Source organism: Musca vetustissima, unplaced genomic scaffold, assembly GCF_032173495.1.
Source record: "Musca vetustissima isolate MV318-11 ecotype Yass unplaced genomic scaffold, APGP_CSIRO_Mvet_v1 utg81962, whole genome shotgun sequence".
Classification (NCBI taxonomy): Eukaryota; Metazoa; Arthropoda; class Insecta; order Diptera; family Muscidae; genus Musca; species Musca vetustissima.
The window spans coordinates 76233-103255 of NW_026876284.1; the positions used below are offsets into that span (position 1 = coordinate 76233).

The window sequence follows — 27023 nt, forward strand, 5'->3', positions numbered from 1 at the left end:
ATGCCAAAAATCTGACGTTATTTGGCTATATCTAAACCTAAACACTCAAATTGCAACCTATTCGATAGAGGCTCTTTCCACAGTTCTATGTTACTTATGGTGCCAGAATATTCTGCATAGAATATGATCCTGACATATGTTTTTATTTCATTGCCGTAAGTAGAATGGATTTTATACATGCTCTCAAGGTGTATTAAATAAGGTGTAAGTGACAATCATATGGTTTTAAACTTTTTTCTTTATTGTTTGTAAAGTAAATTGTCAAAAACATTTTCAACAATTAATTACGATTTACAAAAATTGAATTTAAATTTAGGATATTGATAAAAAAATATGTTCATAGAGAGGAACGAAAAGCAAACTTAGGCTTAAATCAGTTTTAAACCTTTTCGCTGATTTGATCCAAAGTTTAAGTTTTGTATCCCGTATTGAAATATGTTCATAAATCCTAGCTACACGTACGTAGCCTATATTGGAATAGGAAGATTCCAAAAATCAATCCAAAGGTGAAAGTCTTTGATATTCTCCTATAGACAGATTGCACAAGGGCAACACAATTTCCTTGATTTAGTCTTTGGCCGGGGATTTACGTCCACCAAACTTCCATTAAGGAGGCGAAATTTGAAGGCAATTCTTCGAAAAAATTTGTAATTTACAATATAAGCAATATCACCAGGAGCCAAGGGCTACACGTTGGAAACATTTCAAAACAATTCGTGACCGGGTCTTAAACTTTAAATTGCCAAAAATCGAAAAAAAAACAAATTCCTTAATTATTCTTCAAAGAAAAGTTCTTGACACAAATTAATAAACATAAATGGATAATTGTTTTTATTTATTTTTGTCAAAAACTAATTGTCAACATGACAATTTAATTTCTATAACAGCAATGTTGTTTTTGTAAAATGTTAGTTGTTGTAGCTGATGCATACACCTTATTAAATACACCTTGACATGCTCTAAATATTTGAAGTTTAGTTTTCCTGTATATCTATATGTAGGTGAGCTTCTGGATACATCTTGCAGTCTTCGGAATGCTACCGAAGACCGTCTCACTCCGATTAAGGTTAACCTGGATGAATTCTGTCAATTGTCCTCCACTAATCGATCCTCTTATGATTCGGTTATCTTCTCCTCGGCTCCCTCCCACTTCCTCGCTACTCTTTTTGGCCTCCTCTTCTCCAGTCTTATCTTCCCAATCTTAAAGAAGTCTGCGTTGGACGCGTAGGTCTCCTCGCCTTAGTCTTTATCAGACTTGCCATTGAAGAATTATCAGAGCCCACCACAACTAGAGTTCCATCTTCTTTCTCCTTCCTGTGGAAGACTTTCCATTTCTTCACCAACAGTGTACTGTTTTGCAGAACAAAGACATCGAGCATGCGTTCTGACGAAATCCGTTGCCTTTTGTTATTGAGGAATGTACTGTTTCCTCACCATCTTGTGTTTAATTGTCTCATTTTTTGGAACATTATCTGTCACTAGTTTTCTTAGGGCTTCTATGCGCTTTTATGACTCATACTCTATCCTTGAAAAGACCCCTTTGATTCTCCATGATCTTTTTGTTGACCGCATCCTTCACCTCCTTACTCCTTACTTTTTTGTTTTCCAGACGCGTGGTTTTCGTAGATCACTACATAGCAGAGCTCTTCTCTTTCGCGCCACCTGACAACCTTTGCATAAGATGGCGGCTCCTTACCATCTGTTGCCTCTGTCTTCCCCTTTCCTAAATTCCCGTTAGTCATTTTAAAGTTGCTGGGCTTAACGAAAGATTGGGTGCTCTTCTTTTTGATATTAGAGCCAGCATCGTCACCCTCAGTCGATGGATTTTCATGCCAAACTCCTTTGACCTCTGTTAGACTATACGTTCTCTTGATATCAGCCGACTGGAAGCTCTTTTTCTTTTTTCCGGGTATGGTGTTCGTCTGCTCTTCCCGAGACCTAATCCTCTTCACCACTTTCGAGTAGAGGGGCCAACAGATTTATCCTTTTGAGTATTGGCTGCCTGTCCAATTTTGTTCTTTGGCTTCATTCTGGCTATTTTTCCCTTTTGTAATAATGCAGAAAATATAGTCGGCCCTATTCGACTTTTGTCCTTTCCTTTATTTTCTTTCCCTTTAAGTACATTGCCAAGCGATTAAAAATCGTCCAAATTTCCGTTTTTTGTTTAGGAGTTCAAAACATTTTTACAATTACTCGTTTAAATTCTAACGGAAATATAGTATTGTATCCATACAGTACTTTTTGTATCTATGAGATACTTGGACTGTACAAACATTATTTACAAAGTTGTATTTAACAGGTACAACTACTGTACAGATAAATAATTCATTCAAAACGGGCGAACACAACAAAAACCCGATAAATGTCTTGACTATGAGAAAGTAAACAATAGCCACCTGTCATTTGAGTGGCATAAACGAATGTCAAACAAAATAGAAATATAAAAACAAAACACAAAGAGTGTTTTTTCCTTTTCTCATCAAATAGAGAGAGCGAGGGCGGACTTTGAGCAAACGCGGTATATTTCTCTCTTTCGCTCACTCTCCCCTCCACAAACATTAAAGCAGACAGTAAACATTGGACAAAGAGCCCCAACGTCGGGCAAAACAACAAACCATGAAAACAGTCTGTTGGGAGCTGAATTTGCGAATGGGGGTTGCTTCTGCTTTCGTGCTTTTTGCGATAACTAGGCGAGTTTAGACGACGATAAGGAAAAACAAGAAAATAAGCAGAGACATCATCATCTGACAGTGCAACGGTTGTTTGAAACGAACGAATGACACAACAATTGTGTTAACACTCTTTTTTGCGTTGCTGAGTAAAAGTAACTGTAAATAAAGCTCCCCCATCTTCCCGCAATACCTTAACTGTCCCCCCTCCCCAACATTACCCTGAAAGATATACAACAACGTTACGTTGTAATGTAACGGACATAATGGGGGAAAATGTCAGATTTCCACACAACCAGGGTGGAGACAACTGAGGAAGAGTAAACGACGAAGATAAATAGCAACACACAACGGACACACACACCAGTAATAAACCTACATTAGAGAAAATTTCAGAGCATGATTTTGGGGTGTCGGGCACAAGAGAGGAAAAATCGAAAATAACTGCTGCAAGTTACATTTATCAGCAGCAGCAAAGTTGGAAAATTTCTTCCGCTGTTGAGACGACGACGACGACAACACTCATGCTCACGCTATACCGACGTTTGGTCGACCAAACGAAGTAGAGAAAATATAACGCATGAATGTGCAGCAGTATAACCGAACCGAATTCGCGGATAAACGGAAAGGCTGAAGTGATTTTTTTAGTTTTTCATGACAAAAAAAAAAGAAAACGCATTACCAAGAAAGAAAAATCGTTTTGTTATGAAATTTTCTAAGAAATTGCAAGAAAAAGAAGAAAAAAGTGAAAGAAATAGAAAAAGGAAATAGAAATAGAAATACAAGTGCAATTTGAAACAAAGTGTAAATGAAAATTAGAAATTATCTACAAATGAAAATGTGGTGTTGTTATTGTTGTTGTTAATAAAACTTGAAAAAAAAAATCTTAGAAGCGTTACCTACCAAAAAATAGTTTTTCTTCCACATAAAAAGTTTAGTTTAAACAAATTCTACTCTAATTACACCAAATCATTGTCATCATGTCAATGGAAAGCAATAATACCCCTGTGGATCCACGAGTTCAGGTATGTTATTTGAATACTTTGATTTTTTGCTTGTCACATTTATGAATAAAATATAACAAATCGCCGAATATGAAATCTGTGCCAAGCCCACACATTTACCGCAAGCGTATTTCGTTCTTTCTTTCTGTTTTGTGGAAAATCATTGTCAAATGTTTTGTTTCGGAATATATCTATATATTTAGTATACGAATGTGCAAAATGTGTTATTGTTATAACATTGGGTTGTATCGAAGAAAAATAAATAAATTTTCGTGATATAGCACCATGGGCCAGAGATTCCAGTTTTTGTCATAATTAGATTAGTGAGATAGACAATATCACATATAAGTGGTTCGGAGACAATTTCGTATACCCTTCACAGGATATTATGACTTTGTACATATGTTTGTAACAGACAAAAGGAAAAGAGATAGACACAGGGTTCCTTTTGAGAATATGCATAGAATCACCTTCTGAGTCGATTTATGCATGTCCCTCCATCCGTCTGTCCATGTTAAATTGTGAACATAGAGCAGGTCGCAGGGCTTAACACTATTTTAGTAAAAGCGATCAGATTTTTCTGAAATTTTTTCCAGAGGTATGTATTTTTACCCTAATTATGGGGATATTTTTTTTTCTTGGGGGACGTACCCGGTTATTTGACCCGGAAGTTCGGGTACGGGTAACCGGTTATATCCGGTTCTAAGGTCCATATCTTTTGATCCACAACAGATACAAATTGTGGTCTATCATTTGAGTCTGGGTTGGAGAGGGACTATAATGGACCCAAGTTCAACTTTTAGGGAGTTTTTCAAAAAAATCGGGGACCAAAATCTTTTTTTGACTATATCTCCAAAATGGTTTGAGATCACCCCATCATATTACCACTCAATGGAAAGGTATTTTTATAACCTTTAAAATGATACCCATTTTATAGTTACCGGATCCGTAGAACCGTATATAACCGTACCCGTACCCGAACTTCCGGGTCAAATAACCGGTAACCGGGTACGTCCCCAAATAAAAAAATATATCCCCATAATTAGGGTAAAAATACCTACCTCTGGAAAATTTTTCAGAAAAATCTGATCGTTTTTACTAAACTAGAGTTGCTTCAAAATCGGTTCGGATTTAGATATAGATCCTATATATAACTTCGTCCCATTTTTAGTAAATGGTGCACCAAAGACCCAAAGTTACGCCGATTGGCACACAAAATTTTGCACAACGCCTTGAAGTTGGGGTAGCCTAACACGTGCCAAGTTTTATTGAAATCGTTTCAGATTTATATATAGCTCCCCTATATACTTTCGTCCCATTTAATATAAATGGTGCACCAAAGTCTCTATATATCATTCGATTTGCCCGACATTTGGCATAGCGTACTAAACTAAGTCTAGAATGATGTGTATTTATTTTCCTGAAAATCGGTTCAGATTTAGATATAGCTCCCATATATATTTAATGTAAATGGTGTACCAAAGTCCCTATATATCATTCGGTTTGCACGAAATTTGGCATAACGTACTGCATTGAGTCTAGAATGATGTGTACTAAGTTTCGTAAAAATCGGATTAGGTTTCACTATAGCTCCTATCAGGGACGTATGCAATGATTTTTTTTCACAGTAAATTTATGTTTGCAACAGCGAATTTTTCCATTTTGTACTACCCAGTATGACAAATTATAGCTCTTTAGGTTGGATAATGCGAAAAAAAACCCTTCAAAATACCGAAAACGTGGTGGAAACCTTATACATATGATGTCTAGCCAAAACATGGACCTATAATAATAATTTTTTGCGCGTGGATTTACTGTAGATTTTTTTTAAGGATCATAGATCGGTTGAAGGAGAAGCTGACAACGGTCGTTGGGACCATTAGGCGTGTTTTGCGGACCGATTGGGGCTTAAGTAGGCGTTCTGGGCGTATCATATATGGTGGGTTTTTTGTTGCCTGTGCAACTTATGATGCAGCTATATGGTACAGATCTGCCTCATCTGTCTTTGGGCAGAGGAAGTTCCCTTCGTGTCGGCGGGTCGTTATGTTAGCATGTTTGCCAGTGTGTAGCACTATTTCCACAGAGGCGTTGCAAGGCGTTGATCTTGAAGTGAGATGTAGGGCTACCCTGTATAAGCTTAAGCGTGGCTTGCAGTTGGATGAGGATGATTGGCTCAGGCCTTCTGATCTGATCTTGAAGGGGAGAGTAGGCGGTACAGCACTATCCTTCGGGAGTGTGTTGTTGATAGGTGGTGGACAAGGTAGACGAACAGTGACAAAGGGAGGGTGGCGTACGAATTAATTCGTGACGCAACGTTCGTAGTGGAGCGCCCAGACTTTCGCTTCGGCTTACGTACTGGTTTCTTACTGACGGGGCATGGTTCTCTCAACTCGTTTCTGTATAAAAGAAGCCTGTCTCAGACGGATTTAGTAGTTCGTGAAGCATTTAGGAGAAGGACAGCACTTAGTGGAGGTGGTACTCGTGCACAGCCCCCTGCAGGTGGACTCGGTCGGTTGCACCGAGTGGCGGTGGATGTTGGCGGAGAGTGTGCTGACTGCCGATGTTTTGCATCGTGGGTGGTTCGCGGTATTCCTGCTTCACGAGGTTCACTCCTCTTGTGGATGTCGTGAAGGCTGTCTGTGAGGGCAATTTCGTTGAGTGTTTGTGTTGTGGTGTCCGTTGCCGCGGTCCTTTGGGCCCTTTGTGCAGTCTGTGAGGTCAGCATGTTAATTGTATGTGTTCAACGTCGTCACTGCTTGTGGCAAGGTTGTGCTTGCGGTTTTTGCTACTGCGTTTATTATACCCTTCACCACACTGTGGTACAGGGTATTATGTCTTTGTGCATATGTTTGTAACAGGCAAAAATAATCGAGATAGACCCATGGTTCCTTTTGAGAATATGCATAGAATCACTTTCTGAATCGATTTATGCATGTCCGTCCGTCCGTCTGTCCATGTTAAATTGTAAACAAAGTACAGGTCGCATTTATGATCCGATTTGGATGAAATTTGGCACAGCTCATTTGTTTGGCCCAAGGACGAACGAACGAATTGGGAAAAATCGGTTTAGATTTAGATATAGCTCCCATATATATTTTTGCCCGATTTACGGACTTTAGACCCTGAAAATCTTTCGATTTGCACGAAATTTGGCATAGCGTACTGAATTGAGCCACGAAAGATGTGTGCCAAGTTTCGTGAAAATCGGTTCAGATTTATATATAGCTCCCATATATAGTTTCGCCCGATTTACGGACTTTAGACCCTGAAAATCTTTCGATTTGCACGAAATTTGGCATAGCGTACTGAATTGAGCCACGAAAGATGTGTGCCAAGTTTCGTGAAAATCGGTTCAGATTTAGATATAGCTCCCATATATAGTTTCGGCCGATTTTTGGTAAATGGCGTACCAAAGTCCCTATATATCTTTCGATTTCCACGAAATTTGGCATAGCGCACTGAATTAAGTCTAGAATGATGTGTGCAAAGTTTCGTGAAAATCGGTTCAGATTTAGATATAGCTCCCGTATATATCTTCCTCCGATTTAAGGTAAATGGTGTACCAAAGTCCTTATATATCTTTCGATTTGCATGAAATTTGGCATAACGTACTGAATTGAGGCTAGAATGATGTCTGTCCAGTTTCGCGAAAATCGGTCCAGATTTAGATATAGCTCCCATATATAGTTTCGTCCGATTTCATGTAAATGGTGCCCCAAAGTCCCCATATGTCTTTCGATTTGCACGAAATTTGACATATCGTACTGAATTAAGCCTAGAGTGATGTCTGCCAAGTTTCGAGAAAATCGGTCCAGATTTCTATATAGCTCCCATATATAGTTTCGTCCGATTTCATGTAAATGGTGCACCAAAGTCCCTATATATCCTTCGATATATTTAGATAGAGCTTCCACATATATTTTCGCCCGATTTTAAGTAAATTGGACATCAAACTCTTCATGCTAGTCAGGTTGACATCAAATTTTGCACAACGTACAAAATTGAGCATAGAATTACGTAGTTGCGTTTTCTAGAAGTACAGACATAGCCCAACAGATAACCTATTTATATTTGATTGAAGTCGATTTATATAACTTATGGATATATAGGTAGATTCACATTTAGATAAATATCACATATTTTATTTCATCCAATTTCATGTTAATAGTCCTGTTTAATATATTCATAGTGGTGAAGGGTATCATATAGTCGGCCCCGTCCGACTTTACTACTTTCCTTACTGGTTTTTGTATTGGGATACCAGGCCGGACTTTCGTCGAACTGGGAGAGGCTTCGGTCTCGAGCCTGATCGGAGGTTTTCCGTACCGCGGGTGTCAGGTGCCCCTGAATCTGTCGATCAAGGCTGACAGTTTGCGTGGCCCCCTGGGAAGTTTCGCGCCACACCAAGTGCCTTCTGCATGCTCTTCGATTGGTACAGCACTTCGGTGCTGGTGGGCTTAATTCTACCTGTGGCTCAGCCACTGTGAGGTAGGCCAATAGACAGGTACTCATATTAAACTTCTCAAGATCCTGTTCGTTGATACCATTATGCAATTTAGTATTTTATAAAATGTTCAATGTATGTCCCTTATAACGGTTCCCACACTAATTCTCAAACTAGAGTGGCTGCACTTTTGTATTCCGAGTTATCGGATAGTAAACAACTTGATCCGGTATGTTGAAATTTCTAATAGAACCATAGTGTTTATAATTTGGTGTTTCGTTTTCTCAGAGGGTAACAATTTTCATGGTGGCTCGTGTACCTCCTCCATACGAAGACCCAAATTTGGCATATATACATACCCCATTGTTGGCCAAAATTGCTCCAGAGGTACCAGAGTGTTAACTTCGTAATTTCAATGTAACTGAAATTTACATCTTCAGCTTTAGTTTAGATCTCATCGAGACACATCTATAGATTATTAACACCTCCAGCGGCGTACCCATTACATTGTTGAATTCAAATTAAAATTCCCCTTCCTTTGAAATAATTTTAATTTAACAGCACATTGTTTCAATTTTGATACAACCCAATGTGCATATATTTGTGCCTGCATATAAATGTTAATGTATGTAAACACACAAACACATACTACTTACATATTATGTGATTTGTTTTATCTGCTTTCGTCTATTTTTTTCTGTTTTGTTTATGGTCAATCAATGACCCTCATCGTATCTAAAATAAAATATCTAAATTGAATGGCATAACAATATAACAGAGAAAACAGATTCTATATTTCATCTTTGAGAGGGAAAAAAGATCGCACAGATCATCTCCGATAATAAAATATTAAATAATGTAATATATTTACGGAAATAGCATACTCTTTGTGGCATTAACAGTGACAATGAATTTAAAAATATATTTTTGAAATGTAGAGCATTGTAAAGTGTTTTTATTTAACCTTGACCGTTTATCTTTGGGACATTTAAAATAAAAATAAAACATCAAAATATAACAAATTTTCCGTTATGATATCGAACGAAATAGTAAAAATATTTATTCCGTTTTGTAGAAGGTAAAATAGCAATAAAGTAGCATCAGGGAAAAAATGCATATTCGTCCCCTTGCCCATTTCAGTTTCGAGTTCAGTTCATATTGGTCTGTAACTGCGGTCTAAACTTTTATTATAGACAAACATACGGACTAGATAGATTCAGCTTGTCGAGGTATGACTATGACTAAAAGGTGGGTTTAAGGACAATATTGAGGATTAGGTCTCTAATATATCGCTGGTTTAACAAATAAAGGCAAAAAATCCATATTTGAAATTTATCAGGGGAGACAAAAAAACATCCACCAACATGTAATAAATTGGACATGTAATAAATTGCAAGTGCTGCTTGGCGTCGCGCCGCTTGATCTTTGAAGTGAGATGTAGGGCTATCATGTATAAGCTTAAGCGTGGCTTGCAGTTGGATGAGGATGATTGGCTCAGGCCTTCTGATCTGACCTGGAAGGGGAGAGTAAGCGGTACAGCACTATCCTTCGGGAGTGTGTTGTTGATATGTGGAGGACAAGGTGGACGAACAGTGACAAAGGGAGGGTGGCGTACGAATTAATTCGTGACGCAACGTTCGTAGTGGACCGCCCAGACTTTCGCTTCGGCTTACGTACTGGTTTCTTACTGACGGGGCATGGTTCTCTCAATGCGTTTCTGCATAAAAGAAGTCTGTCCCAGACGGATTTATGTGGGACTGGAAGCATATACTGACAGAATGCTGTTACTATGATGACATTGGAGATGGTGGTCTGTAACTGCGGTCTAAACTTTTATTATAGACAAACATACGGACTAGATAGATTCAGCTTATCGAGGTATAACTATGACCAAAAGGTGGGTTTAGGGACAATATTGAGGATTAGGTCTCTAAAATATCGCGGGTTTAACATATAAAGGCAAAAAAGGCATTTTGAATAAATTTGTCATTCCGATTGGTGGGTAAAAAACATCTTCGCAGGTGAAAAATGTGTTTTGTATAGGTCCATGCTTTGGCATAGACATTTTAAAATATTTTTCATCCTTCATATTAGGTTGGGCCACTTGTCGAAAATGTTGATAAAATCGGATAAATGTCTGAAGTTGACCGGCGTGTTTGCTTGTCGTAACATCGCCTAGGAGTTAAAATCGAATTAAAACTGCTTTAAACCATTTACACAAAGTTGGATTCAAAAATAAGCTCGATGTTTGATAAAAACAAGTAAAAAAGCGTTAAGTTCGGCCGGCCGAACTTTGGATACCCTCCACCATAGATATACTTTCAGGTACTTGAAATGAAAATAAAGGGGACATACCAAAAAGTGACCTTTCTATAAACTGATTATGTAAACCATAATTTCAGCAATTTTTAATGAATATTTTTACCCTCAGCCCTAATGAGGGGGTATACACTTTGATACAGTGTAAATGTACCTCGTCGAAATATTGGTTCTAGACCCAAAATACGGAAAATTGGGGGGTACCCTTATATGGGGGCTACCCAAAAAAATTTACCTATATTCATAATTTTTTGTGGAGAGATTTGGTACCTATTAAGAACTCAAAATACAAAATTAAAGCCAATTCGGTGGAAAAATACGACCAAAACCCTCAAAATACTGAAAATTAGTAGGTACTGTTATATGGGGGCTACCAGAAAAAGTGGACCTATACTTATAATTTTTTGTGGAAACATTTAGTACCCAACAAGAACCCAATGTAGCAAATTTCAGGGAATTGGGCTGAAAAACGTGCTCAAGAACCCCAAATACCGAAATTTGGCGGTTACCCTTATATGGGAGCTATGCCTAAACGTGAACCGATATATCCCATCTTCGAACTTGACCTGCCTGCAGACAAAAGACAACCCTATGCAAATTTTCAGCACCCTATCTCAATTCCTTCAGAAGATAGCGTGATTACAACAGACGGCCAGACGGACGGACATGGCTAGATCGTCTTAGGATTTTACCCTGATATTTCGATGAGTTACAAACGGAATGACAAAATTAATATACCCTCCATACTATGGTGGAGGGTATAAAAATAGGATGCGAAGCCTTGGCCAAATGGAATGAGATAGACCCATTTCTTAAACGGATGGTGACTGGAGATGAGAAATGGATAACCCTGTGCGAAAACGATCGTGGTCAAATAGCGCTGAAACACCTCAAACGGTAGCCAAACCAGGACTAACGTCCAGGAAGGTTTTGTTATGCATTTGGTGGGACTGGAAGGGGGTTATTTATTATGAGTTGCTTCCATATTGCCAAACGCTAAATTCTGATCCCTACTGTCAACAACTGGGCCGTTGAAAGGTAGCAATTGACCAGAAACTTCGGGAGCTTGGTTGGGAAGTTTTGATTCAGTCCGGACTTGGCACCAATCTATTATAATCTTTTTCTTGCATTGCAATGATAAACAATTGGTATCTAGGGAGGTGAACATGTTCGATAAATCCCTCCCCGTTTTGGTGTTTTGAAGGTCTTATCCGCATATTTACACGGAAGTCCCTGTAGGGAGGAAAACAAATTGTATAGGCGTCCCTGTTTTCGCATTGTCCAAATATAAGGATCTTGTATCATTTTTATACCATTCATCATAATATGGATGGCATATTAGGGAAACATTCCAAAATCGCTCTCAGAGTACAAAATAATTTGAAAAATTCTGGAACGGAAATCTAGTAAATATGCCAAAATTAGATAGCAATACTTCAAAATCAACATAACAGCCAATCAGAAGTAGGCATTCCTGTTAACCGAAAAGTATTAAAATGTACTTAATTTGGTACAAATTCGTAGCATGTGAATGGATAGAGCCAAAAACTTGAAATGTGGAATGCGAATTAGGGTTGAGATGTAGAGTCTATTTATGGAGATGGGTTTGAAAGCGTGTACTCATTTGTACAAAAAGTACTACTATAATAAAAGAGTAAAGTGATTGACTGAATGACTGACTGATTTAACGATTCATCGACGCCCAGACGAAACGGCTGAAGCTAGAATCTTGAAATTTTGGGTGAGGGTCACTCTTGGTCCAAATGGAACAGATAAGGCTGGGTTTTGGAAATTCGTACTAGAACGGTATAAAAAGTACTAAATGTGATACCATTTATATTTGGCGAATCGGTGGAGCTAGAACTCTGAAATTTGGGTTGGTGGTCGTTTTTGGAAATTCAAACTATAACTATCCGAAAAGTACGAAAATGTACTAAATTTGGTACAATTTCGTAGCATGTGAATGGAGTGAGCTAAAAACTTGAAATTTGGAATGTAAATTAACGTTGAGAAGTAGGGTAGATATGAGGAGAGTTTGGAAAGTATGTACTCATGTGTACGAAAAGTACTATATGGTACTATATTTGGTACAAATTTGATTTGGAGGTAAAAATCGAGCTGGAATCCTTAAAATTGAAATTAACATTACCGCCGGAATGTAGGATTGGGATATGTACGAAGTTTTGGAAGTTTTACTTATGTGTACAAAAAGTACTAAATCGTACTATAATTGGTACAATTTGGATATGGGTGAACCGATAGAGCTGGAACAATGAAGTTTGGAGGTAGGATCATAGTAGGGATGTAGGATTAGGGTGAGGATTCAGTTTAAGAAAATAATACTTATGGGTACTAAATGGTACTAAATTTGGTACAATGTGAATTTTAGGTGAACCAATAGATCTAGAATCATGAAATTTGGAGTCAGGATCACTGTTGAGTTGTAAGATTGAAATATGTAGGAAGTTTTAGAAATTTGTACTAATGTGTACTAAAATTGGTACAATTTAAATTGTGGGTGAGCCTATAAAATTGAAATCATTAAATAAATTTAGTACAATTTGAATTGTGGGTGAACCGATAGAGTTGGAATCCTGAAATTTTGATTTAGGATCAGTTTGGGGGGGTATGATTGGGGTGTGTAGAATGTTTTAGAAATTCGTACTACTGTGTACTAAATTTGGTACAATTTAAATTGTGGGTGAATCGATAGAGTTGGAACCCTGAAACTTGGATTTAGTATCACTCTGGGGGTGAAGGTTTGGGTTAAGTAGGAAGTTTTGGAAATTGGTACTACTGTGTACTAAATTTGGTACAATTTGAATTGTGGGTCAACCGATAAAGTTGGAATCCTGAAACTTGGATTTAGGAACACTGTGGGGGTGTTGGTTTGGGCTAAGAAGGAGGTTTTGGAAAATCGTACTACTGTGTACTAAATTTTGTACAATTTGAATTGTGGGTGAACCTATAGAGTTGGAATCCTAAAGCTTGTATTTAGGATCACTGTGGGGATGTAGGATTGAGGTATGTAGTTTTGGAAAGTGGTACTACTGTGTACTAACTTTGGTACAATTTGAATTGTGGGTGAACCGATAGAGTTGAAATCCTGAAACTTGGAAGAGTTGGAATCCTTGCTAAATGGAAAATTTGGATTTGGGTGAGCCTTTAGAGCTCGAATCATGAAATTTGGTACTAAATGGTACTCAATTTTAATTTATGGTCGTTGTTAATACACGTTTAAATATTTCCTACATTCGCTAACGAAGTTGCGGGCATATGCTAGTGGTTTTATAAATACGTACCGAAATGTAGTGAAAAGTACTAAAGGGTACTCAAATTGAGAATATTTGCATTTAAATGAGCTTATAGAAATCAGGGATGGTCCGTGCGACGAGTTTTTAGGTTTTCGACTGTCAAAAAGGTGTAAACGTCGAAAACATCATATACCTGTATAAATGTAGTAAACGTCATTTATTTGAATATTATTACCATACACAGTTATTTTCATAAATATACATTATTTTTACATATATCTGAATATTCTTTACTAGAACTGATAAAAAATTCTAAACTTTTTGGAGAAGAAAATTTTGAAATTTTATAAGGATTTGATTAAAACATAAGTAATTTGCAAATTGTTTAATGGAAATGGCAATTTTGTCAAAAACCTAATGGTTTTGGGTGGGTTTCCGACGTTTTTGACGTATGTATTATACGTCGGAAATGTATGTCATTTACGTCACTGTTTCTGATGGTCCATCTCTGATAGAAATGAAAATAAAAGTTGCTATTGGATTCCTATTGGAGTACAGGATTGAGGTAGCTTTAAAAAATCATACTTGTGTACGAAATGTACTAAAATGATAAATGATACTATATTTGGTACAAGTTGCCTTTAGGTAAACAGATAAAGCTGGAGTCTTGAAATTGGAAAATAAAGTGACTGTTGGAGTGTAGGATTGAGGTAGTTTGGGAAATTAGTATTTTTGGGTACGAAAAGTATTAAATGGTACTAAATTTAGTACATTTTGGATTTTGGGTGAACGGATAGAGCTGAAAACCTGAAATTTGGAATTAAGATTACAGTTGTGGATTAAGCTATGGAAACAGATTTGGGAATTCTTATTTATGTGTACGTAAAGTGCTAAACGGCACTAGATTTCGTACAATTTGGATATGGATGAACTAAGAGAGCAGGAAACCTAAAATTTGGAATAATGGTTGCTGTTAGAGTGCAAAATTGAGATATGGAAGTATAGTACTTATGTGTACTAAAATGTACTATATTTGATACAACGTGATTATGCATGAAAGGATTGAGCTGGACCCCAGAATTTGGAATTAAAAAAGCGGTTTGAGTGTAGGATTGAAATAGTTTAGGAAATACGTACTTATGGGAACAAAAAGTACTAAATAGTACTTAGTACAATTTGGATTTTATTGAAGTCGGTTCAAATTGAGATATATCTCCAATATATATTTTCGTCCGATTTTTACAAATGGAGCACCAAACTGCCAGTGTCGATTGAGTCAACATTTTACACAGCATACTGAAATTACTACAGGCTGAGGTCCGTGAAGTTTTGTTGAAATGGGTTAAGATTTAAATATAGCAACCATATATATTTTCGTCCGATTTTATATAAATGATGCACCATACACCCACTGTTTATACCCTTCATCACACTATGGTACAGAGTATTATGTCATTGTGCATATCTTTGTAACAGGCAAAAGAAAACGAGATAGGCACATGGTTCCTTTTGAGAATATGCATAGAATCATTTTCTAAGTCGATTTATGCATGCCCATCCGTCCGTTGGCATAGGTCACCTATTTGGGCCAAAGACGAAAAATCGATTAAGATTTAGATATAGCTCCCATATATACTTTCGTCCGATTTAATGTAAATGGTGCACCAATGTCCATATATTTCGATTTGAAGGAAATTCGGCATAACGTACTCAAATAGGTTTTGAATGATGTATGTTAAGTTTCGTGAAAATCGGTTCAGATTTAGATATAGAACAGCGTACCGAATTGCGTCTAAAATGATGTGTGCTAAGTTCCGTGAAAATCGGTTCAGATTTAGATATAGCTCCCATATATATTTTCACCTATATATTTTTCGATTTGCAAAAAATCTGGCATAGAATACTGAATTAAGTCTAGAATGCTGTGAGAGTACTGAATTATGTTCCGTGAAAATCGGTTCAGATTTAGATATAGTTCTTATATATATTTTCTTCCGATTTTAAGTAAATTGTGCACTAAAGACCCGAAGTTTGTCCGATTGCCACAAAATTTTGTACAATGAACTGTAGTTAATATAAATTAATCTCTGGCAAGTCTCGTTGAAATCGGTACAGATTTAGTTATAGCTTCTACATATATATTTTCGTCCGATTTTACACAAAATTGATACAAAATTTTGCACAAACCCAAGTGGGTTTCGATTGACACAAAATTTTGCACAACGTACTAAAGTTACTATAACATAACGTGTGACAAGTTTTTTTCGAAATCGGTTTAGATTTAGATCAAGGTCCTATATAGTTTCGTCCGATTTTTAGCGAATGGTGCGAAATTTTGCACAATTTACTGAAGTTAGTCTAGCCTAATGAAATGGAATTTTGCGTAGGTTACCAAGGACATGTGTGTGGATTAATGTAGCCAATAAGAACCCATTCTACCAGCGAATTCGTTTCAAAAGCGCGCTCAAAAACCCTAAAATATCGTAAAAAAGTGGATCGATATTTATAATTTTTAGTGCAGTAATTTGATATCCAATAAGAACCCAATGTACCAAATTTCAGCGAATTCAGTTTAAAAACGCGCCAAAGAACCCCAAAATACCATAAATTGGGGGTGCCCTTTGTGGGGACTACCTACTCAAAATACGACGGACATTCTTAAATCGTCATAGAATTTTACGCTGATCAAAAATATTTATACCTTATAGGATCGGAAATTATTATTTCCTCCATATTTAATTTAGTCCAAATTCATGTCAATGGACCTTTAAAAATGCGAGGTCTGTTAGGATGCATCTCTTGAATATAGTCAAAGTGGTAAAGGGTATCATATAGTCGGGCCGTCCGACTTTATTACTTTCCTTACTGGTGTGTGGTTTTCTTTGAATACCTTATAGGTAAACGCTTATAGGTAAACGCTGTATATTGCCATGACGAAGACCTGATTATATACCTGACTGAAATATCCATTATTCCTAATTCATATTGAAATGTTTACAAAACAAGAAGTTGTCATTTTTTACCAATTTCCCGAGTCACCATAATAAGAAATAATGTTACTGATATTTTCGCTGTTATAGCCACTTTTGTTAAATTAATAACTCAGCATCATTAGTAAAATTTTGTTTTTTCTATTACAACGAATTGTATGTTTCCCTTCACATCATCCCCCCCTTAGTATTCCATTGCGCACTAATGTAGTCATTTTGTGCCAATTAATGGTCCCAGAGCATAGAGAAAATCATAACCATTGGCGATGATAATAAAGGAATCAAACGAGAAAAGAAGGGATGCTGCCAAGAAAAGGAAAACGAAAGTTCGATAGATGCTTAATGGATAGTTTAGGATTTTAGTTTTTTTTTTCTTGGCTAACAAATGAATTGGGTTAGTTTTACTTTTGGGAGGAGAACCAACGCACGCACACACACGTTTATACATAGAACGTGAGAGTGAGTGTGTTTCTTCTGGCCAAGAGACAAAAAAAAAATCATTCAAAAAAAGCAGAAGTGCCACCATATCGCCAAATAATACTGTAATACAACAACAAAACATTAGTTTTTTTTTTTTGGTATTCTGTTTTGGCCAATTTATACTAGCCAAAAAAATAATAGAACTTGCCTTATTGTTGTATGAGCTATAATATATAATATTGTATAAATAGTGCTTATGTCATGGCTAAGGCCAAAAAAAATGTATCGATGCGAGGCGTTAAATATTCAATAATGTTTATGTTTTTTATTTTATCAATTGTTTTTTGCCAATATTCTATGTCTGAAGTACACGATGATGGGAGAAAGTAAATAAATTTCTTTATAAGTGACTTTTATTTTCAAGAAAAAAAATCAAGGATAGAAGGCGTAAACTGTAATGCAGACAAAACAGCATGATTTTGGCGGCAGTCTGATTTCGGAACTCACTTGGGCACATTATCAAAATGTGAAATGAACATATGAGACGTCAAATAATATTCTGATAGACACAAAACGCATTTTCATGTAGTCCAACATTTAGTGCATCATCCGATTTAAATTAAGAAAAGTTTGGCAGAATTTTGATTGACAATGCACCATGGAAATAATTTTTTAATACCTTGGAGATTCAAATACCTACTTTATGTATAGGGTATCTAATGGAGAGTCTATAATCGGAGATTGTCCGTCAGAAACAGTGACGTAAATGACCTACATTTCCGACTAATAATACAGTCAGAAACGTCGGATACTCACCCAAAACCATTCGTTTTTTGACAAAATAGCTATTTCCATTAATCAATTTGGAAATTACGTTTACTTTACTCAAATTCAAAACTCAAAATGTTTAGAATTTTTAAGGAATAGTCAGAAATTTATAAAAATAATATATATTCTTGAAAAGAACTGTATGTGGTGTTATTATTGAAATAAATGATTACTGCATTTATTACATTTTTATACAGGTACATGGCGTTTTCGACGTTTACACCTTTATGACTATCGAAAACCTAAAAATTCGTCACACGAACCATTCCTGTCTATAATGAGGTCTATAACGTACCGAGAACCATACCTGTCAATCGTTTGGAAAAATATAATTGTTAATCGAATATCGAATTATGTCGGGAAGTATGTAGGGAATAGACAGAGTATGTTAGGTTAGCTGCTTTCATCTTCTAAGCTTCGGTCTATGTTCTCTTCCTGAATACCTAACAAGTGAAAAAGCGTTAAGTTCGGCCGGGCCGAACTTTGGATACCCTCCACCATAGATATACTGACAGGTACTTGAAATCAAAATATAGGAAACATACCAAAAAGCGTACCTATACAGACATTTCTACAAACCAGTTATGGTCCTAAATATTGGTCCTAGACCCCATGTTTCTTTGGACCAAATTTGTTTCAAAAAATTTTGATTTCATCCACACTTTGCCCATCTAATTATTTCTAACGAAATTAGTGCAGCGAAAAAATTGACCTATATTTATAATTTTTTGTGGAGAGGTTTGGTACCTACTAAGAACTTAAAATACTAACTTACAGCCAATTCGGTGAAAAAATACGATAAATACCCCCACAATACTGAAAATTAGGAGGTACCGTTATATGGGGGCAACCAGAAAATTGGACCTATATTTATAATTTTTTGTGGAGACATTTAGTACTCAATAAGAACTCAAAATACTAAATTACAGCCAATTCGGTGGAAAATACTGCAAATTAGAAGGTACCGTTATATGGGGGCTACCAGAAAAAGTGGACCTATATTTAGTACCCAATAAGAACCCAATGCACCAAATTTCAGCGTATTCGGTTGAAAAACGCGCCCAAGAACCCCAAAATACCGAAAATTTGGGGGTAATGTAATATGGGAGCTATGCCTAAACGCCTCCGAACCATAGTATGCTAAGTCGACTTAGCATGTTTTAAAGTTCTTTACGTATTTAGATACTACGGTCCTTAATTTAATTTCACTGAAATTTTGGTAATCATCGGCCAATTCAAACCAAAGTTATAAGCAAAAATGTACTTAGCATAGCACGTACGATTAAAGAAACTTCCATACTTTGAAAGCTTCTACTGAAAAACTCACATTTCAGACTTAGCATACTATGGTTCGGAGGCGTCGATGTGTGTCCGTTTTCCATTATAATTTGAAAAAAATACTATACAATCCAAATAATACCACTATTATTTTTGGTAACGATCGGTTAATATTTTGGAGATAAAATGGACCAAAACCTTTATGTTTGTCTCTTGACTCTGTCTGCTGGCTCTAGAGTCTACAATTATGACCAGAAATATACACGAGGAAGAGAATCTTACCAAAGAATAGTATGAAAAAGATCAGTCAATGTTTATCAGGTCAAATTGACCCAGACGTTTGTGTATAAAATTACAAAATTTGTATTCTAAGGCGTATATATTTACTCCAGAAGAACATATACCCGAGAAGTTGTTAGTGTATTTAAGATAAGTGGTTGACCGTTAAATTGATACCAATTTAATACAGGTCTCTACATATTCTGATATTATTCAGTATTGCGATGGTAAGGAAATTTTTCATGATGTTCCTGTTATGGTCAAGGACGACGCATACATTTGGGGTATGAAATGGAACGAAAACTTTATTTTTGTCTTGTTTTCTAGTCGCTCTAGACGCCACAATTATAAGCCGACAATCTCGAATTTTCCATGGGGAAACCGATCTGATCAACAAATTCCAATAGGATGAACCAAACTTTTCTGCGTAAAATAACAAAATTAGAATGTTATTGAGTATTTTTTAATCCGGTAAAAATGGTTCGGAAAATATGACGCAGAGAAGCTTTTGACACCTAATAGGTCAAGAGAGTACAAATATCGTGAAATAATACCTGGGCACTGAGTATAGATCCACAGAAACTTAGAGGTCAGTAGTTATGTAGGGTATCATATGGACGGCCCCGTCTGACTATACTGTTCCGCTCACTGTGTTTTTTTATACGAATGCTAGGGTAAACCAGTAAGGAAAGTAGTAAAGTCGGACGGGGCCGACTATATGATACCCTTCACCACTTTGGGTATATTCAACAGATAAATCCTAACAGACGTTGAAGGACTATTAACACGAAAATGGATGTCATTCTGCAAGCTATACTATATTTTTCATTTGGTTAGATATATTAACTACAGTTCATTGTACAAAATTGTGTGACAATCGAAAAAACTTTGGGTCTTTAGTGCACAGCACATCACTTCTAGACCTAATTCATTACGCTATGGCGTGCAAATCGAAAGATATATATTTGATTTGGTGAAAATATATATGGGAGCTATATATACATCTGGACCGATATTCAGGAAACTTTGCACATATCATTCTATACTTAATTCAGTACGCTATACCAAATTTCGTGCAAGTCGAATGATATATGGGGAATTTGGTACACCATTTACATTAAATCGGACGAAAATATATATATATGTATGGGAGCTATATCTAAATCTGCACCGATTTTCAGGAAACTTAACACACATCATTCTAGACCTAAATTAGTACGCTGTGCCAAATTTCGTGCAAATCGAAAGATATATAGGGACTTTGGTACACCATTTACATTAAATCGGGCGAAAATATATATGGGAGCTATATCTAAATCTGGACCGATTTCCAGGAACCTTAACACACACGTCATTCTAGACATAATTCATTACGCTATGCCAAATTTTGTGCAAATCGAACTATATATAGGGACATTGGTACACTATTTACATTAAATCGGGTGAAAATATATATGGGAGCTATATCTAAATCTGGATTCAGTACGCTATGTCAAATTTTGTGCAAATCGAAACATATATAGGTACTTTGGTGCACAATTTATCTTAAATCGGACGAAAATATATATAGGAGCTATATCTAAATCTGAACCGATTTTCAGGAAACTTAACACACATCATTCTAGACCTAATTAATTACGATGTGCCAAATTTCGTGCAAATTTAAAGATATATAGGAACATTGGTACACAGTTTACATTAAATCGGACGAGAATATATGGACCGATTTTCAGGAAACTCAACACACATCATTCTAGACCTAATTCAGTACGCTGTGCCAAATTTTGTGCAAATCGAAAGATTTATAGGGACTTTGGTACACCATTTACATTAAATCGGACGAAAATATATATGGGAGCTATATCTAAATCTGAACCGATTTTTCTCAATTTCAAATAAGGCCAAATAAGTGACCTATGCCAAATTTCATCCAATTCGGATCATAAATGCGACCTGTACTTTGTTTACAATTTAACATGGACAGATGGACGGACGGACGGACATGCATAAATCGACCTAAAAAGTTAGTCTATGCATATTCTCAAAAGGAACCATGTGTCTATCTCGTTTCCTTTTGCCTGTTAGAAACATATGCCCACAGACATAATACCCTGTACCACAGTGTCGTGAAGGGTATAAAAAAACTATCCCCATATCTTAGTTCTACATTTAAACAGTAGTAATTATTCTAAATTTTAAATTTCCATCTCCCTCCGTTACCCAAATCTAAATTGTTCCGCAATTTAGTCATTTAGTACTATTCGTACACATAAATTTGAATTTCCAAAGCGGTCACCATAGATCAATCCTACACCTTAACGGTAATCTTACCAAATTTAGTACTTTTCGTACTCATCAATTACCTGAATCCAAATGTATGAATTCCAGCTCATCTGTTCACCAAAATCCAAATTGTACCAAATTTTGTACCATTTGTTACTTTTTGTAGACGTCAGTACAACTTTCCAAAACTTCCTCAGTTCTACACTCTAACGCTAATTTTAATCATAAATTTCAGGATTCCAGCTCCACACTTCACATAGATCGAAACTGTACCATATTTAGTACCATTTAGTACTTTTCGTACTTTTAAGTTCGAAATTCTAAAACTTCCTCAATACTTTACTCTAACTGTAATTTTGATTCCAAACATAAGTTTTCCATCTCTATCCATTCACTCAAATCTAAACTGTACCAAATTTAGTACATAACTACGAATTTTAAAAACTTTTCCATATCTCAATCCTGCACTCCGGTAGTAATTTTAAATCCAAATTTCAGGATCTCAGGTCTATCCGTTCACACAAATCCAAATTGTACCATATTCAGTATCATTTAGTACTTTTCGTACCCATAAGTACGAATTTTCTAAACTACCTCTATCCTGCAACCCCAAAAGTAATTTTAATTCCAAAATTCTGGAGTCCAGATTTTCCAAAGCTGTCCCTTTAGCTCAAATCTCAAAAGTAATTTTAGTTCCAAATTTCAGGTTTTCACCTCTATCCGTTCACCCATAATCCAAAATGTATTAAATTTAGTACCATTTAGTCCTTTCCGTATCCAAAGGTAAGAATTCCTAAACTACCTCAATCCTACAGGCTCCAGCTCAATCTGTTCACTTAAATTACGTATTTTCCGAAGTGGGGGAAGTTGTCAGTTTAACGGGGCTTGGCACGCCCTATTGTGACCTAATTATACCCTTCACACATGCTTACTTTTGAGAATATGCATAGAATCACTATCTGCGTCGATTTATTCATGTCCGTCCTTACGTTCGTATGTCCGTATGTCCAAGTATACCTGTGAACAAAGCAGAGATCGCATTTACAGTTCGAATTGGATGCTATTTGGCAAAGGTCATTTATTTGACCCAAGGACGAACCCTATTGTAATTTGTGAAAAGCGGTTAAGATTTAATTTACACGAAATTGTACATAACGTACCAAATTATGTCTAGATTGATATGTGTGTTATGTTTTGTTTAAATCTGTTTCGATTTAGATATAGCTCCCATATATATTTTCGTTCAATTTGAAGTAAATGGTGTACCAAAGAGCACCTACTTGTTCGATTTAAATGAAATTTAAATTGCCTTTGACTTTTTTGCTAATTTAAAATCATTCATTCGACGTTCATTTGTCTGCAGCACAAATCACGACGTGCAAACATTTGAATAGACATTTAAAAAGAAATTTCTATCTTGCTCTTACAGGTGGTGTATGGAGGGTTCATTTCACACAAAAAAGAAACCCCCGCCAATGCAACAGTCAATAAAAGACCTTTTGCTAAATTGATTTGTTTGAAAATACAAATGGTGGCATTTATTTAAAGAATCAAAATGGAGAAAAAGGTGCAATACAAAAGAAGGATATACAGATAGGAAGAGATATTTCACACCTTCTTAAATTTTTATATAAAATAATATAAAAATCTGTAAGGGAAAGCCGAAAGACGGACAAAGCCGACACATAAGGGGACATTAGGTCCTCAATGTTGCTAATTTTTGAGTGTCCATAATCCTAGTTCATACCAAAGCCTACATATCAGGCTTTCTAATTGCGTTGGAATTTTGATAATCGGATGTTCCACTGATCGGCAATCTAGACCGACGTCGAAAAGAAGGAATTTTCTTTAATTATTAATTTATAACAACAATAAATTTTGTATACCCTCCACCATAGTATGGAGGGTATATTAATTTTGTCATTCCGTTTGTAACTCATCGAAATATTGATTTCCGACCCTATAAAGTATATATATTCTTGATCAGGGTAAAATTCTAAGACGATCTAGCCATGTCCGTCCGTGTTCGAAGATGGGATATATCGGTCCACGTTTAGGCATAGCTCCCATATAAGGGTACCCGCCAAATTTCGGTATTTTGGGGTTCTTGAGCGCGTTTTTTAGCCGAATTCGCTGAAATTTGGTACATTGGGTTCTTATTGCGTACTAAATGTCTCCAAAAAAAATTATAAGTATAGGTCCACTTTTTCTGGTAGCCCCCATATAACGGTACCTCCTAATTTTCAGTATTGTGGGGGTTTTGGTCATATTTTTCCACCGAATTGGCTGTAATTTAGTATTTTGAGTTCTTAATAGGTAGCAAATCTCTCCACAAAAAACTATGAATATATGTCAATTTTTTCGGGTAGCCCCCATATAAGGGTACCCCCAATTTTCGGTATTTTGGGGTTCTTGAGCGCGTTTTTCAACCGAATACGCTGAAATTTAATACATTGGGTTCTTAATAGGTACCAAATCTCTCCACAAAAAATTATGAATATAGGTCCATTTTTTCGGATAGCCCCCATATAAGAGTACCCCCAATTTTCGGTATTTTGGGGTTCTTGAGCACGTTTTTCAACCGAATTTGCTGCAATTTGGTATTTTGTAGTCGTATATGGTAACAAATCTCTCTACCAAAAATTATTAATATTCGACCCCTATTTTGGGGTAGTCCCCATATAACCCCCTATTTATATTAAAATAGTTATCTGATTTGTTCCGCGTTTTGAGTTTGGTTCTAAGACTCTTTTGTAATCATTTCATCTGCGGAGGATAGAGAGATAACAAAATTAGAACGTAAGGTTCGATAATGAACTATAGCCGCATTTAGACCTAGCCCCTGATTGGAGGATCCAGAAGGAGTGGACCGATATTCCCCATCTTCGAATTTGAACTAAGCTTGGAAAAAATAATCGGGCATGTTCTGGCATTCACTTCAACGGCAGAAGTGTATCGAACACACGCCGAGGTGTTCTGTAACACACTTTACACCCATTTGAGGTATATTCTTTACACTTACATTTCCATAGTGAGAGTCGGGTGTATTCCTGTTTTTTCATATAAAAGAAAATCTTTTTTGAAATAAAAAACGCACATTATGATAGATTGATTTGTTATTATTGCGTATAATTTATTTAAAATCACAAAATGAACATGAAACACCATTAAAAACAAATTTTAAATAGATACTAAGGTTTGTCTTAAATTTTCTTCAATTTAATTTCTTGCTTGACACAAACAACTGATTTGAAGTAAGGCCGAAAAAGATAGGGTTACCAAATGTTCCCCTTAAATCAATCAAGAAATTAATGATATTACAGAGGTTTCATACATATATTTTATGTTGCGAATAAAAAAATATTAAAAAATAATAATAAAATGTCGTTAGAATTAACGAAATTACTAAAAAATTACAGAAACAATGTTAAAAACGAATACAGTTTATATTGAATGGCAACACTATTTCTGCAATGTACCATGTCGATGTTTATTTTTGTCGCAGTTCAAAATTTCAATTCACGTGAGAAGCAGAACAGGAGGTAGCTTCTGAGGTGAAGTGTATGTGTAAAGTGAAAAGAACACGCCGTGAGTTCCAGAACATACCCGAATAAGATGGGCAAAGTTTGGATGATATCTAAATTTTCTGAAACGGATTTGGTCCAAAGAAACATGGGGTCTAAAACCAATATTTCGATGAGGCACATTTTCACCGTGTTAAAGCGTATACACCCTCATTAGCCATAAGGCTGAGGGTATAATTATCCTTTAAAAATTTCTAAAATTTGTATTAGGGTTTACATAATCCGTTTTTAAAAATGTCGGTATAGGTCCCCTTTTTGGTATGTTCCCTATATTTTAATTTCTAGTACCTGTCAATATATCTATGGTGGAGGGTATCCAAAGTTCGGCCCGGCCGAACTTACCGCTTTTTCACTTGTTTCTATTACCTTATGTAGGGAATATACAGAATATGTTAAGTTAAATAATGTTCAGCCCCCAGTTGTTTAGCAACTGCTTTCGCTTTCTAGGACCTTCAATCTATGTTCACATACAGAGTACCTGAAAATAGAAGAGCGGGGTATGAGGACTATCAGACGATAATAGAGGTAGAAGTTATATATTTTAGCTTAACCATGTCAAATGTTTGTCTTAGCATTCCCTCGACTAGCTGAGTCGATCAAGACATGTGTGTCCGTCCCTCTCTCCGTATGTCCATTATAATTCGCCACGAAAATTTGCAGGTAGGACGGGTTCTGCCCAAATAATACCACTATTGTTTTTGGTAATGATCGGTTAATATTTTGGAGATAAAATGGACCAAAAACTTTATGTTTGTCTCTTGTTTCTGTCCACAGTTTTGACCAGAACACCACAAAACTTTACACGAGGAAAATAATCTAACCAAAGAATAGTATGAAAAAGGTGATTCAATATTTAGTAGACTTTTGTGTGAAGGAATACAAAATTTGTATTCCACGGTGTATATATTTACTCCTGAAGTACATAGACCCGAGAAGTACATAGTGTATTCAAGATACTTGGTGGCCGTTAAATTAATACCAATTTAATAAAGATCTCTACATATTCTGATATTATTCAGTATTGCGATGGTAAGGAAATTTTTCATGATGTTCCTGTTATGGTCAAGGATGACGCATACATTTTCCATTATGATCAGATGTTATTTTGGGGTATGAAATGAACAGAAAACTTTATATTTGTCTTGTTTTCTAGTCGTTCTAGACGCCACAATTATAAACCGAACATCTCGAATTTACCATGGGGAAGCCGATCTGATCAACTAATTCCAATAGGACGAACCAAAACTTTTCTGTGTAAAATAACAAAATTAGAATGTTATTGAGTATTTTTTTAATCCGATACAAAAAATGGTTCGGAAAATATGACGCAGAGAAGCTTTTAACATCTAATAGGTCAAGAGAGTACAAATATCGTGAAATAATACCTGGACACTGAGTATAGATCCACAGAAACATAGAGCTCAGTGGTAGTGGGTATCATATGGACGGCTCCGTTTGACTATACAGTTCCGCTCACTGTGTTTTTTATACGAAAGCTAGGGTAAAAAAATTTGAAATTCTGCATCCATATTCCCGAGACCCGGTACTTCCCCGTATGCGGCAAGGGAATACAAAACAAATAAATAATATTTAGTATGGAAATCGTGAATACTATATTATTTGTTGACTATAATTCCGAATTCCACTTCTATTCCTACATCTAATGTCAAG

At 36.1% G+C, this 27023-nt stretch overlaps 1 protein-coding gene across 3 annotated transcripts in view; it reads left to right on the plus strand.

Moving 5' to 3' along the window:
• Positions 1–3649: 3649 nt before the first annotated feature.
• The window catches only part of LOC133338827 (SH3 domain-binding protein 5), a 42620-nt gene continuing 19246 nt past the window's right edge, over positions 3650–27023 (plus strand). For 2 of the 3 annotated variants that reach the window (XM_061546934.1, XM_061546935.1), the window contains exon 1: positions 3650–3694. In XM_061546934.1, coding sequence (XP_061402918.1) covers positions 3650–3694 — 45 coding nt within the window. The remainder of the gene's footprint in view (positions 3695–27023) is intronic. The other variant, XM_061546936.1, reaches the window with a different exon arrangement.